The 15,837-nt window shown below is 32.8% G+C and overlaps 1 protein-coding gene and 1 pseudogene across 1 annotated transcript; one reads left to right on the top strand and one right to left on the bottom strand.

The window, feature by feature from the left end:
• Window positions 1–1,380: 1,380 nt before the first annotated feature.
• On the top strand, window positions 1,381–3,607 carry LOC140991758 (uncharacterized). The gene is made up of 3 exons (XM_073461901.1): window positions 1,381–2,262; window positions 2,493–3,029; window positions 3,436–3,607. The coding sequence occupies exons 1-3, from the start codon at window positions 1,495–1,497 to the stop codon at window positions 3,529–3,531; spliced, it is 1,401 nt and encodes a 466-aa protein (XP_073318002.1). The 5' UTR covers window positions 1,381–1,494; the 3' UTR covers window positions 3,532–3,607.
• Window positions 3,587–13,882, bottom strand: LOC140991760 (protein RETICULATA-RELATED 4, chloroplastic-like; annotated as a pseudogene).
• Between the last annotated feature and the right edge of the window lie 1,955 nt (window positions 13,883–15,837).

Consider the following 15,837-nt stretch of genomic DNA (forward strand, 5'->3'; position numbering starts at 1 on the left):
AAATGAATATATATTAAATATAATATTTGTTACAATATGTGATCTTTGAGAGAAGAACATAAATATATATTTCTAATTCACACTAAATCAATATTTGTCGAGAATATTTAAGATTGATATTCTTCAAGAGTATTCAAATTTATATTTTTCAAAAATATTGATAAATTTTGTATACTAGATTAATATTTTGCAAGAATATATATAGATATGTCTATATTGTCAATGTAAGATCAACATTTTTTAGGAATATTAGTATATATGAGATATTTGATCTTTGATCAATATGTTTCAGGATTATTGAGATATCATATGTTTTAGTTTGATATTCTTCAAGAATAAATACAAATCTTATGTCGTAGATCGATATTCATCAAGATTATTAACAAATCTTAGAAAAATTGTGTTGTGTCAAGAGGATCAATTGATATAACATTAAAAATATTTAATAACAAGTTGTGCTCTTCAGGATAACAACGTAACTCAAAAATAAAAGCGTTAGTGCTGATATCGGAGATGAGATGAGAGAAACGTGAGTTCAGAGAATGACTCTGAACTTTTTAATTCATAACTGAAAACCCTTATTTATATGATACAATGATAGAATAAAATATGTAGATGGAAAAATTGAGATATATATCAATCTTAATAGAAAATATATCTACTTAATCTTCCACATTCACAATCATATAATAAATTTTTTTGAATATTTTGTGCCAAATCACCTAAGTAGCAAATGGAATANATTTCTAATAATCAAATCACTTTTTAATTAAAATAATAGTGGAATTTGTAGCCGACATAAATAAGTCTGTAGATTAAAAATGTCTTCGATGAGCATAAACTATAATAATCTTCTCAATCTCGAGCTGACTTTAATTTTTGTGCAAGTCATATTACGTTGACTTTCGGATTCGTAATTATAATTAGTGTACGGGGTACGCGATTTACAAGTTTGTGACTGACTGACTGGTTGGTTGCCACTAAATTAAGCTTTCTGAGTTTGTTCGATATTGAAGTCAAATAAATATAGATTATCGTTGAATTTTGAAGCTTTCTAATTACTTAAATTAAGCATAATCTTCCTTCGTGAGCAATAAAATGTTTATTGCACATGAAGGGAACATTTAGAGTGAAGTAACTAATCTTTTTTTTTTTTTTCGTTTTGCGATATTGGTAATATGATGTTTTTTATATGAATAAAAAAAATGTTTTAACCTATCAATTCCAAAGATAAAAACCTATTATCTTCACGTACGTTAAATATATATATTCTTCAAAGAGCTTTACTCCACAATTTTCTTTCTCTCTTAATTCTTTTTTTTAAAAAAAAAAAAAAAAAAAAACCACCCTTATACTTCTCTATCCAATCTTACAAATCCTCCCATCGAAATTCCTCGTACATGCATCACCGCATGTTAAAAAAATATACAAAAGTCAGAATGAAGTAACTCCATTTAACTCCAGTGGTTTCTTTCAAGTAATCGATAGAATTCAATGGTGTCACTAGTTCAAAAGATGAACCATTTAGTTAGTCTACCCAAAACCTTTTTCATTTTTGTTGTGATCTTTTCATTTTGCTTCATTTACCTCTCCATTCTTCATCCTAATTATTCTGTTTCTTCTCTTCCGACAGTTATATCCTCACGAGAAACGGATTCTCCGACCAATCTTAGCCACCTCGTCTTTGGCCTGGTTGGCTCAGAAAAAGCTTGGCGTCACAGAAAACCTTACATCCAATCCTGGTGGCGTCCAAACATCACACGAGGATTCCTACTTTTGGATCAAACCCCGGGGATAACCCTCCTGCCTTGGTCTCCATCAGCTCCTCCTTACAAAGTATCCGACGATCTCACAAAACTTCTCAGAAACACCGACATCACGGCCCAACGGATCATACATGGCATCATGGAGGCTTTCCGAGAAGATAATGAGAACCTTAGGTGGTTGGTAATGGGGGACGATGACTCGATATTTTTTGTTGATAATATAGTTGATGTTCTATCAAGATATGATCATAGAAAGTACTATTATTTAGGGGGGCAGTCCGAGTTTATTTTGTCGAATCATTGGTATTCTTTTAGCCAGGGATTTGGAGGTGCTGGATTTATTTTGAGTTATCCTTTGGCAAAAGTGTTGGCAGAAGATATGGAGAATTGTTTGTTGAGATATAGGTATACTTTGAAACCTGCTGCTGATCTTACTACAATGTCTTGTATTGCTGATATTGGAGTTAGCCTCACTCCCCTCAAAGGATTGCACCAGGTATATATTAGTGGTACAGCGGTACTTGAAGTAATTAGTATCACCTTATACGTTAAATTTTAGTACAAATTCAGTTTAAAAAGTTGATATTAGAGATAAGATCACTTATTTTTTTAATTTCCGGCCAATTGAAAGAAATTACTCTAACGGGATGCTTCAAAATTCTATTTTATTTAGATAATTCAAATTCAATTATAAATTTAAATTGTCGCTGTCGTTGAAAATTACAGATTGACATGCGTGGTGACATATCAGGTTTCCTATCCTCCCACCCACAATTCCCTTTACTATCCCTTCACCATTTCGACTTTGTTGACCCACTCTTTCCCTCCATGAACCGATACGAATCCACACGCCACCTCATGGCTGCTGCAGCAGCAGACCAGTCCCGAATGCTGCAGCAAACTATCTGTTACCACCGTGAAAACGGGTGGTCGTTATCCATTTCTTGGGGTTATTCTGCTCATATATATGAAAGAATTATGCCTCGGGGATTCTTACAGTTCCCCATCGAAACCTTTAGGCCATGGGGAAGGAGCCCCCGGCCACCACATTACATGTTCAACACACGCCGGCCATCAGATCATCCCTGTGAAGCCCCCCATGTTTTCTTTTTCCAAACCGTGGATAAGAAAACTGAGCATGATCCGGTTATTGCCACGTTTACCCGAGCATGGCCTCGGGTTTTGCCTGCTTGTTCTGGGAACAATTCTGCCGAGTTTGTTTCCAAGATTCTGGTACATACACCTCCAACAAAGCGTCTTGAGGTATTATTTGTGTTAAATGCAATAATTATCTCTGTTACGGTTTAAAATATTTGAGCTGCACTGTTATAGCTAGCTATACTTTTGATAAAGTGGTAAACGTTCTGTCTTAACAATTGGTATCAGAGCCGATGTCACGGGTTCAATTCTCATTGATTGCAATGAGTGAAATTATTGGGTGGGAAATTATATTGTTCTTGTTGGGTAGAGCAACCGAAAAGTGATTTTTGGTAAAGTAGCAAACGTTTGGTCCTACAATTTGCATTACTGTTTAAAATCTTTAGGTTTATTTTTCAAAATTTATTGAAATTCATCTTGGGGTTCATTAGTTTCGAACTTGGTTGAGATTCTTCATTCTTCTAAGATTCAAATGATCATATCTATGGTGGTTGATTTTTTTTTTTTCCAGATTGATAGAAGTGAATGCTGTGACATCGTTCGAATACATGATAACAAGGCAGAGGTTAAATATAGGGAGTGTATGAAAAATGAGATCATTGCCTAATCTTTATACTGGAAGTACCCAAATTTTTTGCATTATTATTGTGATCAGATATGGATTTACATCATCTATTCATCGATACACTGTGCGTTTAATTACTTCAACTCTATGCTTAAACTGAGAGAACTAACAATCAGCATCAACCCAATGCCTTTCGTTTTTTAAAGAGGCAATCCAATTCTCCGAATACTAACTTGGATTTGAAATGAAGGACAAACTCACATCGACTTTCTTCACTTTAGCATGGACTGACGATTTTTCTGATCAGTGAGCTATTTGGATTCCTATTAACCGAGCATAATCAACCCATCTGCATAAAAAATCGAAACGGTTTAGGAGTTCTATTACAGTGAGGATGGATTAGAATAAGAGTGCCGCGGAAAGGTCAATAACTCACAATAATGAACCCAAGAACGTGTTGCCTGTTCGAACAGCAAAGCAAAGTGCGCTCAACAGTAACTTGTGTTGATGAAGCATGGGCTCCAAAATCCGTTGTTCGATAAAACCAGCCACCATCTGGTATCTAGAGTTTGACAAAATATGATGGTTAAAGGATATAAAGTTATCATTGTCATTTTGTATAACAATATCACATTAAGAACCAAAAAATCACGTACATACCTAAGATTGCTAGATGTGGCCATATAGATGCCATATCCTACACTAGTTGATAGAACTGGGACATTCTCAATCTCATCCTCAGCAGAGTGCTCGACAGCCTTACGAGCATTTATAAATGCATTTGTTGCTACAGTACCAACCTATAAAGTAAAGAACCATTGTCATACTAAACTTGAAAAAAAATAATTGGGGATATATAGCGAAGGGATACAGTACATAAAAACACCAAGTTTTCAAACAAGATTTTCATTTATGAAATTACCAGAGATGAAGTGGTGCCAACCGCAAACAATTTTGCTCCATTGCGCTGGCAAAAATAATAATAATGACAAGATGATATTCATAAATTTGAATGAATCCAAGAAAAAGGGAAAATAGATATTCTTACCACCATTGCACCAAATCTCTGTAACAACGAAAATGACGTTCCGGACAAAGCAACCTGCATTTGAGATTTGAACGAAGATTTCACTCTCAGTCCCAGTACATATAACTTAGTAAATTTTAAGTAAACTTGCCTGAAACGCGTTATCAGGACAGCTGTAGAAGAACTTAGCAAGGCGTCCAGTATTTAGTGCAAGTGAAGGTCGAAGAGAAACAGTTGGAGCAGGAAGATATACGAGCATAAAGTCTGCAACTATGGCCATCATCTGCAGACCACATGACAAACTTAAGAGTATAAGAGAAAGACTCAAACTCTGTTCGCAAAAACGAGTGTTTATCATTACACCAAAAAATATATCCGATTGTAATGATACAAGTCAAATCTTTCAAATAGAACTGCAATCCAAAATCCAAGTTTCGATCTCTGCTCCCAACATTTTGCCTAAATATGTGGGGACCTTAATGCTCAAGGAGGGCCAAAAAATATATCCAATTGTAATGATACGAGTCAAATCTTTCAAATAGAACTGCAATCCAAAATCCAAGTTTCAATCTCTGCTCCCAACATTTTGCCATAATATGTGGCGATCTTAATGCTCAAGGAGGGGTTAGTCAAATATGCAAATATAGGTCTGGCAATTCAGTATGTTATTATAAACAAACAATTCATTGTTGGAGATAAACAGATTTGGTATCAACTGCAAATCACTTATAGAAAATATCCATTAGAAGAAGATGCAACCCATACTTACCACATCAGCAAAAACAATTTCCAGCTCCTTGAAAAATTTGTCCTTCCTTTTGTGATATTCTGCAGCAGTCTAGGAAAAGAAAATGAATGACAATTACAAGACCAGCCAAGAAATGTTATTTGTGAACCAAGCATATATATACTTGCCACTGAAGATTGAATACAATAATATACTGAAACAAAGTTGCAAAACGAAACATGTAAAAACACTACAGCTAGCATTTTTAGCCATGCACGCAGTACACACACACACACAAATGTACATCAAAATATTTACACAATCCACTGTCAATACCTAATCTTAACGTCCCCATGGACAAGCTATCTAATAAAGGACCCAATAAGATGATCTAATTATTTATGAGTTTCCAAAGTATTAAATAAATTGGTATGATCCACCTTATGTGTAGAAACCCAGCCCAATTAAGTCTTCTATGATGGGTCGAAGACTGCTAAAGTTATATAAGATTATGGTCCCAAAACACAGAAAAATAACATAGAATATATGGATTTAATCACATGATTTATAGATTTATTTTATTAAATCTCCAACAACTAGTTTCAGAGCCACGTTCATGTTGAATTATGAGAATTTTGTTTATTGATGGATCGAAACATAAAAGTGTTTTATTCTCAGATCTAAGACGATTTTCTATTATATAAATTTTTGGATTCAGATCTATTTTTTTTAAAAATTTTTTTGAATGTGGATCTGAATAAATTCATGTTATTTGGATCTAGTATTTTCAAATTTTACATCCAAAATTTAGACTAATTTTCGAATTAAAAAAAATCAAAAAATTGAAAATTCGAATTTTCCGAATTATGGATAGGTTGTCGGATTTGGGCAAATCGGACGTTATTCGGCCGATTTCCGGTGGCAAATGCTTGGGCGTTTTGTTCGAAACACTTAGGAACTTGTATCCATACCATGTATTGATCTAAAACCACCGTAAAATGATCGAAATTTTTACCTGAATCTCGGAACTTTTAGCCGCGCGAATTCCGTCCTCTTTTTTGGAGATTTCGATCGAATTCAGGCCGCTTGGTGGTCTGATATGGTATGGTAGTGGTCGGACATGGTAAGGCGACGTCTGGGTCATGGTCGCCGCTGACTTTCATCGTCGGAGTAGGAGGTGGCGGCGCCGGTTTTTTGGGGTTAGGGTTTCGAATTTTGGGGATTTGGTTGAATTTAAGGCCTTTATTGGTTATTTAATTTTGAACAAGATTTTGAAATCCAGAATTTTGATAATTTATTAAATTTTGACTTCCTCAATTATGATTTGTGAAATTAAGTGGGGTGTATTCAATTGAGAGTTTTAATGATTTTTAATTAATTTTTCAAATGATAGACTTTTATGGATTTGATAGATTTTTATTGACTTTTATGGATTCTCACATATTTATAAACAGATTTATGTGGATTCATGTAAACTTTTTTTCAAGATTTTTATAGACTTTTGTGAAATTTTTTTATAGAATTTTTAAATTTTGTACTTAATTATAACATATTATTTTTTATTAATTTCTTTGAACCAATAATTTATTGACATATATAACATATTCAGATTGAAATAGTTTTTCAATATTTATATTAATAAATAAATATATTTATTTAAAAATTAAATCATTTAATCTTTACATGTGTATATATGCATGTTTGTAAATTTTTTAAAATATATTAATTGATTAATCTGTAATCTTATTTTTGAATTGATAATCTACATGTGAAAAGAATATTATTTAGCATTGTGTGGATATAATTTTGTATAAAAATATCATAGCTTATATGTTAATTGAAAATTCTAAAAAGAATTTAAAAAATCATGGTTGTTGCGAGACTATTCAATTATTAAGAATTAAGCAATATTTTTTGGATCATCTTTTATTATTATTGAATATTACATTAATCTGTATAAATTATAAATTAAAAATAACAAAATCAATTCTAGAATTAAACATTTCCCATTATATTAAAATAAAAAATTATTAAATGAAAAATCAACCAAAAAATGAAAAAATTGAAAAAGAAAGATGAAAATATATATAGAGATACACTTCAAAAATTTGAGAGAATGATAGAGATAGATGAGAGGAGAAAAGATAAGAAGAAAGGTGATGTGAAGCGACAAAGAAAGAAATAAATAGTTTGTGTATGAGTTAGAAGTTTCAAAATCCATCCAAATCTTTGGGTTGAACCAAATACAATTTTTTTCAATTTATAGTTGTACCTTAAGTTTTAATGTTTGTATGTTAATGAATTCTATGAAGTTATTATAAATCTATTGAAAATTTGAATACATATAGACTTTTATAGAGTTTTTAAAAATAAATGTTGAATATCACTTGACTTTTTAAAACTCTTTGAAAGTCTATTTTGATACCACTATACTTCTATAGAGTATGTAAAAGTCTTAATTAAATACATCTAGACTTTTAAAATCTACAAAAGTCATTAAAAGTCAATAAATCTCATACATTGAATACACCCCCTTAAATTCGACAATTTCAAGATTAAATTGCATGAAATAAAATTAATATGAAATTATTCATTATTTTATCGTCATTGTTTATTTCGATAAAATATTTGTGGATGAATTATTATAAGGTGCAAATATTTTAATATCTTGTATATCAAATTTGGTTAAATTTAAATTACATGTTAATAACGTGATTTTTGAGATATGTAGATATTATTAAAGTTCAAAATAAACTGTGTTTCAATTTATGCGAAAGAATAGCCGGCCCAAAGGAAGACTATTTTTTTGGCCAAATTGCAAACACAATAGATGATTTTAAAGTGCATCTAGATATATGCGGAAAATAATCGGCCCACAGAAAGATTATTTTCTGGCCAGATTTTGTGTACAATATATCTTATTCGAGTGCATTTATATCTATGCGAAAAGAGTCGGCCCAAAGGAAGACTATTTTTTGGCCAGATTACAAACTTAATAAATGTCCAAAAAAAATTTGGGTTTATATTTATGCAGAAAATAATCGGCCCAAAGGAAGGTTATTTTTTGGCCATATTATAAGCACATAATTATGTGGTCTTAAACATGCCATATTATAAGCACATAATTATGTGGTCTTAAAGAGTGTCAAAAATATGCAGAAATTAATTGACCTAAAGGAAGATTATTTTCTTGTCAGATTGTAGACATATTATATGATATTAAATTGTGTTAAATTTATTTGAAAAATGATCAGCCCAAAAGAAGGTCATTTTCTGGCCAAATTTTTTTATCACAATATGTGGTACTTAATATGTGATAATTTTGGATTTATCTATGCATGCAATTGTCGGTCCAATGAAAGACATATTGTTTGCCGAATTTATTATTAATATTTAAAAACCATGATATTTGAGTGTACTACTTACAAATTGTTATTTTTGTTCAAAGACTAAATATCAAGGTTGTGCTAGGTATTTTTTAATGGGCCCACCACCTGCATGCATATATTTTAATTGTGATTTATTTAATTTAAATATATGCATGGACTATAATTTATTGTGAGTGTTTTTTTTTTTGTTCTATTTTATTATACCATCTTCTATATCTGCAAATCTGAACAACGTTCCAGTACATAATGGCTCAAACTTCAAGAAATGGAAAGAGCATGTTATGATAGTGCTTGGCTGCATGGATTTGGACTATGCGTTAAGGGAAGATCGCCCCGCACTTTTGACCAGTTCAAGAACTGTTGATCAAAAGGGTTCTTTGGAAAAGTGGGAGCGATCAAATCGTATGAGTCTAATGATCATGAAACATTCCATTCCAGATACTATAAGGTGTGCGATTCTTGAAGAAAATGATGTCAAAAAGTTCCTTACTCAAATAACAGATCGTTTCGTTGCAAACGAAAAGGTCGAGACAAGTACTATTCTGACTAAACTTGTCTCAATGCGGTACAAAGAGAAAGTGAATATAAGAGAGTACATAATAAAAATGTCAAATTTTGTGACTCGAATAAAAGCATTCAAGTTGGAATTGTCGGAAGACATAATAGTGCATTTAGTCTTGATCTCTCTGCTTGTGCAATTTAATCAGTTCAAAATAAGTTATACTACCCAGAAAGAAAAGTGGACTTTGAATGAGCTTATTGCGCAGTGCGTTCGGGACGAGGAGAGATTGAAACGAGATGTGATTGAAAATTCTCACTTGGCATCTAACTATCAAGGTAATTGCATCAATAAGAAAAAGAACCGGATCGATAAGGAAAGAAACTTCGGGACTTCACAACATATGGAGCAACAGAAACAAGATAAAGTGATCAATTGTTTTTTTTGCAAAAGGACTGATGGGTATGTGAAGAAGGATTGTCCAAAATACGCCAATTGGCGTGCAGAGAAAGGGTTGCCTAAGGAGCCGGTTGTCAACTGATGGTGAAAGATACATCTTATGGAAAATGACAATATGACTGTTGGTTTTTTTTTTAAAAGCTTTATCAAGGAACTTGTTTTTTTATTTTCTGGTATTTGAATTTGGAAAACACTTTTGTTGCACTGTTTTTTTTAGACGAAATTTGATTTTAGTTTCATATTTGGACAAATCAAGTTTTTCTTTATCCACGTGGTAATGAAACTTTTCAATTTTTCGAAATTCAAATATGTTTGGTATGAGTTCTTTGATTGATAAGGTTGATAAATTGAACATCAATAATTTTTAATGACATCGATATTATGCATGCATGAAATCATGCAATTAAATGCAAACTAATTTCGTATGTTGACTTTAGTGGGAGTGAGTAAATTGGAAAGTCAACATTGAGAATAATATATTGATGTCTATGCCTACATATGTGGTAATATAAATTTTATCGGGTGGTAATCTCATTCGGATTTATAGAGAACACTGTTTGGATACTGTGTACATCATTGGAATGTTGGGAAGATATTTAAGAAACCCGACATTGGATCATTAATCGGGTTATGCGATACATAAAGTGAACTAAGGATTTTATGCTCACATATCATAGATCTAACATTTGGAAGTAGTTGGATATTTGGACTCCAAATAAAGTTGCAGAGTTTTATTACTGGCAATGATCATTGGTCTAAGAAACCATTGAGGATCAATTGTGATAATAAAACCGCTACATTATATTTAATGAAAGATCGTGTGCTGGGCACCAGAAGTGCTTCAAACACAATATTCTCCAAGAGTTGCAATAGCTCGTGTTCTAAAAATGTTAACACCGATGAATTAAATCGAGTTTGGTTAAAGTACCAAGCAGAAAATACTCGAAGTAATCCTTCGTGAAGAAAGCTGCTATATTTGAAAGCCTTTTAACTTGTGTAATCTGAATAAATGAAAAGAAGGGGATCAGTTCTACCATATAATAGTTCAGTTATGGTGAAAGCTGAACTGACGAATGCTCTAACTAATCAAAACAATTTGAAAACAATAGTTAAACAGTAAAATACACAAGATATGTTTATGGATGTTCGGAGACTTCAACTGCTCCTACGTCACCCCTTCTACTATCTCGGGCAGGATTCACTAGAAGACTTTGATTTATACAACACCTTGTACAAACCCACCCAGCTTAGGACTTACACACTGCCTAACTCATGAACTCCTAGACTAGACTGAAGGCAGCACCTTCCAGCCAACACTTGTTTAACGTCTGTGTGTCAAAGACTATATACACAAGTTTAATGTCGTTGTGCAAGACTGTATTTGAGTGGTGGTGGTGAGTAAGTGAGTGTGAGAACTGAACAATGAATACACCAAAAGATGTTCTCACACAATGAGGGAAAAGAGCTTCTAAACTAAGCTGATACTTTTTGTATCCCCTCTGGGCTGATTGCTTCTTGAAAGCTGATAAGCAGTAAGCGTGCACTCTCTTCTTTTACTCACTTTTTTAACGTCTTCACTGATATTCTATTTATAGGCGTGAAAGCTTGATCGTACAGTATACTCAATTATTGTATCTGTTGTAGCTTGAACGTCTTCCTTGAAATTTGTGTCTCGACTTTTCCGACAGTCTTCTGGAACATTTTGGCTTTATGCTTTGCTGCAACGTCCATTATTGTACTCTCAATAGTACAGATGTTTTTTACCCTTGTGCGTAACTAGAATCCACTTTAGATAATCTTGTCTTGATCTGCAGCTGATTGATTCCTAACTGACGCTCCTAACTGGTCATCTGGACTGATCTTCAATTAGGCTGGTTAAATCAGTTGACTTGTCAGTTGAACTGATTTCACGCTTTCAGTTGAACTGATCAGTCGGGCTTTTCATCAGTTGAGTTCTTCATCAGCTGGCCAAGCTTCTGAAGTTCTCCTACTGAACCACCTATCAGCTGGACATTAGCTGAATTGTTCTTCGATATGTCAGTTGAACTGATTCAGTTTGGGCAATCAGCTGGTACTTTCAGTTGCGTCTTGATAGCTTCATTTTTGGCTCAATTAACTGATCAATTCGAAGTCTGATTAGTTCCAACTTCCTGTGCACTACAATAAACCATTAGAAACAAAATAACAAGTTTTGTTAACATCAAAATCAAGATTGCGATCATGAAATGTTTCAACATTTAAATAACAATTTAAGCTTGTCAAAGTCAAAATATATTGATATGGAGTTTCTAGTTGAAAGGAAATGATTCAGAGTAGTTGTGTGTCAATTGAGCATGTTATTGCAAACTTTGTAATTACAGATGCGTTTGTCATGGGTTGGCCACCCAAGATGTTTATGGGCATGTGACACACATTGGTGTTGTCCATATAGTTTATATGTCTGTACAGTGGGAGTTTGTATTCGGTTTGATCAGTATTGACTCATTTGATATGATTCAAGTTTCTGTACATACTAAGGTTAATTTAATTGAATTACTCTGAAATAAAGTGATGACTTTCATTACGGTTTAGCATTTGGTTGAAGTCTGTTATTTCTCTTTGAATTATGTATTTCTATGCTACACATGCATACTTGATCTATGTTATTGATTATGCTAATATTGTGATCATCGATGTGTCTAGTGATTTCAATGTAGCGATGACTGTTTTGGTTCAATATTGGTATAACTGATAAACCATATTGTTAAGGAATATTTTGGTTTCGATAGCAAGAGCTCAATCCAATTTTTGCATGTACAATATACATATAGCTTATATGGCCCAAATGGGAGATTGTTGTAATTATTTTGTTAGCTCGCATACTTTAATTAATTGTACATGGACAAACTATTTAATGAAAGACCAAATAAAGTGATCTAATTAATTATGAGTTTCCAAAGTATTAATTAAATTGGTATGATCCACCTTATGTGTAGAAATCAAGCCCAATTAAGTCTTTTATGATGGGTCGAAGATTGCTAAGGTTATGGTCCTCAAGACACAGAAAAATAACACAGAATATATACGACTCACATATTCTAGATCTCTATCCTTCTCTCATCTAAGGCAATAATAAGGTGGTCGATTATCTATTTCATTGGAAGATCCATAACTCCGACGCTAGATCAATCAATAGTACATGTTTGCTGTTATTTATATTTTCTGATAATTCGACATAAATTCATGACGTGTTGTAATATATGGATTTAATCATATGATTTATAAATTTATTTTATTAAATCTCCAACAGTACACACACATACAAATGTACATCAAAATATTTACACAATCCACTGTCAATACCTAATCTTAACGTCCCCATGCATATATCATGCATGCCAAAAAGAATCAAATAGATTTGTTTATCAACTCTTGCGGTTTTGTTATTCTCCAGTACGTATATCCTAAAAACCTTTCAACCAAGCACAGACCTTTTTCAGAGGGAAAAAAAAAAACGAGTAAATTAAATGATCAGCATCACGGGGAATTTAAAAAAGGATATGAATTAAATCTTGATGTCATGTATAATTATTAATATACGATCTTTGAAGCAAAAATATTTCGACAGCTCCATGCCACGCTACACGCATTTTGTCAAAATCATAATAAGAAACATGCACTAGAATGCACACTATTTATCAAGAATAAAATGTAACAGAGAGAAAAAAATATTTTTGGCGTAATTAATTGTACCTTGGTGAATAGCCCAACGCCACATTCAATGCTAACTTTAGCCAAGAAAAGATCATCAGCCAGCAATCTCTCCTTGAATCCTCCAAACTTCATCAGCCATGAAAGAAACCCAGATTTTTCCAGACAGAAGTACCTGGAAACGATCGATCCGGGTATTCTTCCGTCTTCCATGGCCGCCTTCAAATCCTCGGGCAAGCTCTCAAGATTCCTCCCAGCCTCTGCCAACGCCATGAAAGCTTCATTTCTGTTCTTCTTCTTGTTCTTATCGTCGTTCCCTTCATTTTCACTGTTATTGTCTCCTCCGCTGCCGCCAGCTCCTCCACCTCTGATGCCTCCGATCCCACCATTTCCATCCCCGGAAAAAAAACTTGGTGTTGATTTCGCTGTCAGTGGCTGCGGCATTGATAGAGAAGGAGATGAAAAATGGACGGCGCGGAGGGGAGAAGAAGCAGTTGGAATTGGCGCGATCATGGCGGGGGATATAAAGAGAGCGCGACGGCGAAGGAGAGGAAGCGATGGTGGTGGAGATTGACATCGCGGCGGCGGCTACACTCTGAACCTTTGGTCTGATTTTCTTGGTTTAATTTGGGTATTTATTATGTTTTGTTGGTGTTGGAGATGCCAACTGTTAAATCAGTCATAGGTTGTCGGGTAAAGCAAGCTATAGAGTACATATGGTCTACCTACACCCATCACAAAACGTGGCTGGTCACAAGCAAAGTTTCATAATATATTTATATTTTTTAAAAAAATTACATTCTATTGATATGGTTATAGACATGTGTATAATATTGGTTATTCCACGTACTAGCCGAAGGGTCTAATCATTTGATTCGATTGAAAATTTGGAGACATAAGAATGAAATTCTGGTTCTGTTTGTCGAAGGTCTAATCATCATTTGATTTCGATTGAAAATTTGGAGACATAATAATGAAATTCTGGTTCCGTTAATATATCATTGTACAACGGATTTAAATATTTCAATCTTTTTGTTAATACACAAACTGTATCTATTTCTCTGCAAAATTTTCGTTCAAATAATACTTTATCTGTAACAGACTTGAACATCTTAGTCTCTGTTATATTTTTTTAGCATGCAAATCTTTGTCTCTACGAGAAAATTACGACAAATACCCATAATTTTTTTTTTTCATGTTTTCATTTTTTTTACGTTCATTATATGATTAATTGCACAATTAAATCGAAATAAGTGCGAAAAACTTTGATTAGTAGCAGAAGATGAGCATTTTTTATAATTAATTGTTTAAAATGTTGAACTAATACCCTCATTTATAATGGTATTAACTCAACAAGAATTTGAAGTTATTCAACATTTTAGCCACTTTAACTCCTAAAAATTTTCTTTTTTACTACAAATCAAATTTTCCCACAATTTTTTAAACATAATTGTGCTAATTAATCCTATATTGAAGGGAAAAAAGAATGAAATACACGAAAAAAAATTGATTGGTATTTGGCATAATTTTCTCACAGAGACATGGGTCTGCATGTTCAAAAAAACAATAGAAAGACTAAAATATTTAAATATGTTACATAGAGGGATATTAGCTCAACGATATTTTTCACAGAGGTATCGACACAATTTTCGTATTAACAAATAAACCGAAATGTCCAAATTCATTACACATGTAGGTATTTAGCTCAATGAAAATTTAACATGATATTTGGCGTAATTATCTCAAAATTTCGAAGAAAATTATATAAGTTTGAACTTTATGTTGATTACAATTGAGCCTAGGTTGAGTTGCTAAAAATACTCATAATTAAGGTGATACGTGTGGTCTATTTTTTTCTTCTTTAATACAATTCCTTAAATTTTTACTTTTTTATGTACATGAGATCATGAATAATAAAAACTTATAAATCTCACTCCACATACATTAATTTTGTGAATTAACCATAAGATCAGTACGTAACATCTTTTATTTGTTTTATTTAAGATGAGATTTTGATGAACCCAAGTAATTGTTTTTTCGAAGGCTAAAATGTCAACCGACAGAGTAATAATTTTATTACATTTAAAAAAAAGAATTAAAGCGAGTGCATGGCCTGAGGTTGAAGGGCGAGGCAGGCAATAAAACGTGACTTGGATTTATCCTCCCTTTCTTCTTTTGTTGCTGCGCTGTGCTGGATTTGTGGCTGTTCTGTCTATAGTTTTTCCAAACCTGGTCTCTATATTACAACCTACATCTTTCGCTTACCTCGGAGAGATCAAGAATATATATTTGGGGGTTATTTAATTGTCTAAACAAAAGGTAAACAGAGATTTCTTATCAATGTTAGAAATATTATTTTCTTCAATGGGCTTACATATTTAAATAACAATTATATTATATATACTATCTAATTAATTTTGAGTCTAATAAGTGATTTATAAAGTCTACTCAATTATATATTTAAAGTATGGAATTTAATGTGTAGAAATCATATAGTATTAGGATTGATGGGATTCTAATGAAAGTGTGTCATTTAATGTGGTGTTTGGCAAGGGAC

The sequence above is a fragment of the Primulina huaijiensis genome, chromosome 13, assembly GCF_012295235.1.
Source record: "Primulina huaijiensis isolate GDHJ02 chromosome 13, ASM1229523v2, whole genome shotgun sequence".
Taxonomy (NCBI): Eukaryota; Viridiplantae; Streptophyta; class Magnoliopsida; order Lamiales; family Gesneriaceae; genus Primulina; species Primulina huaijiensis.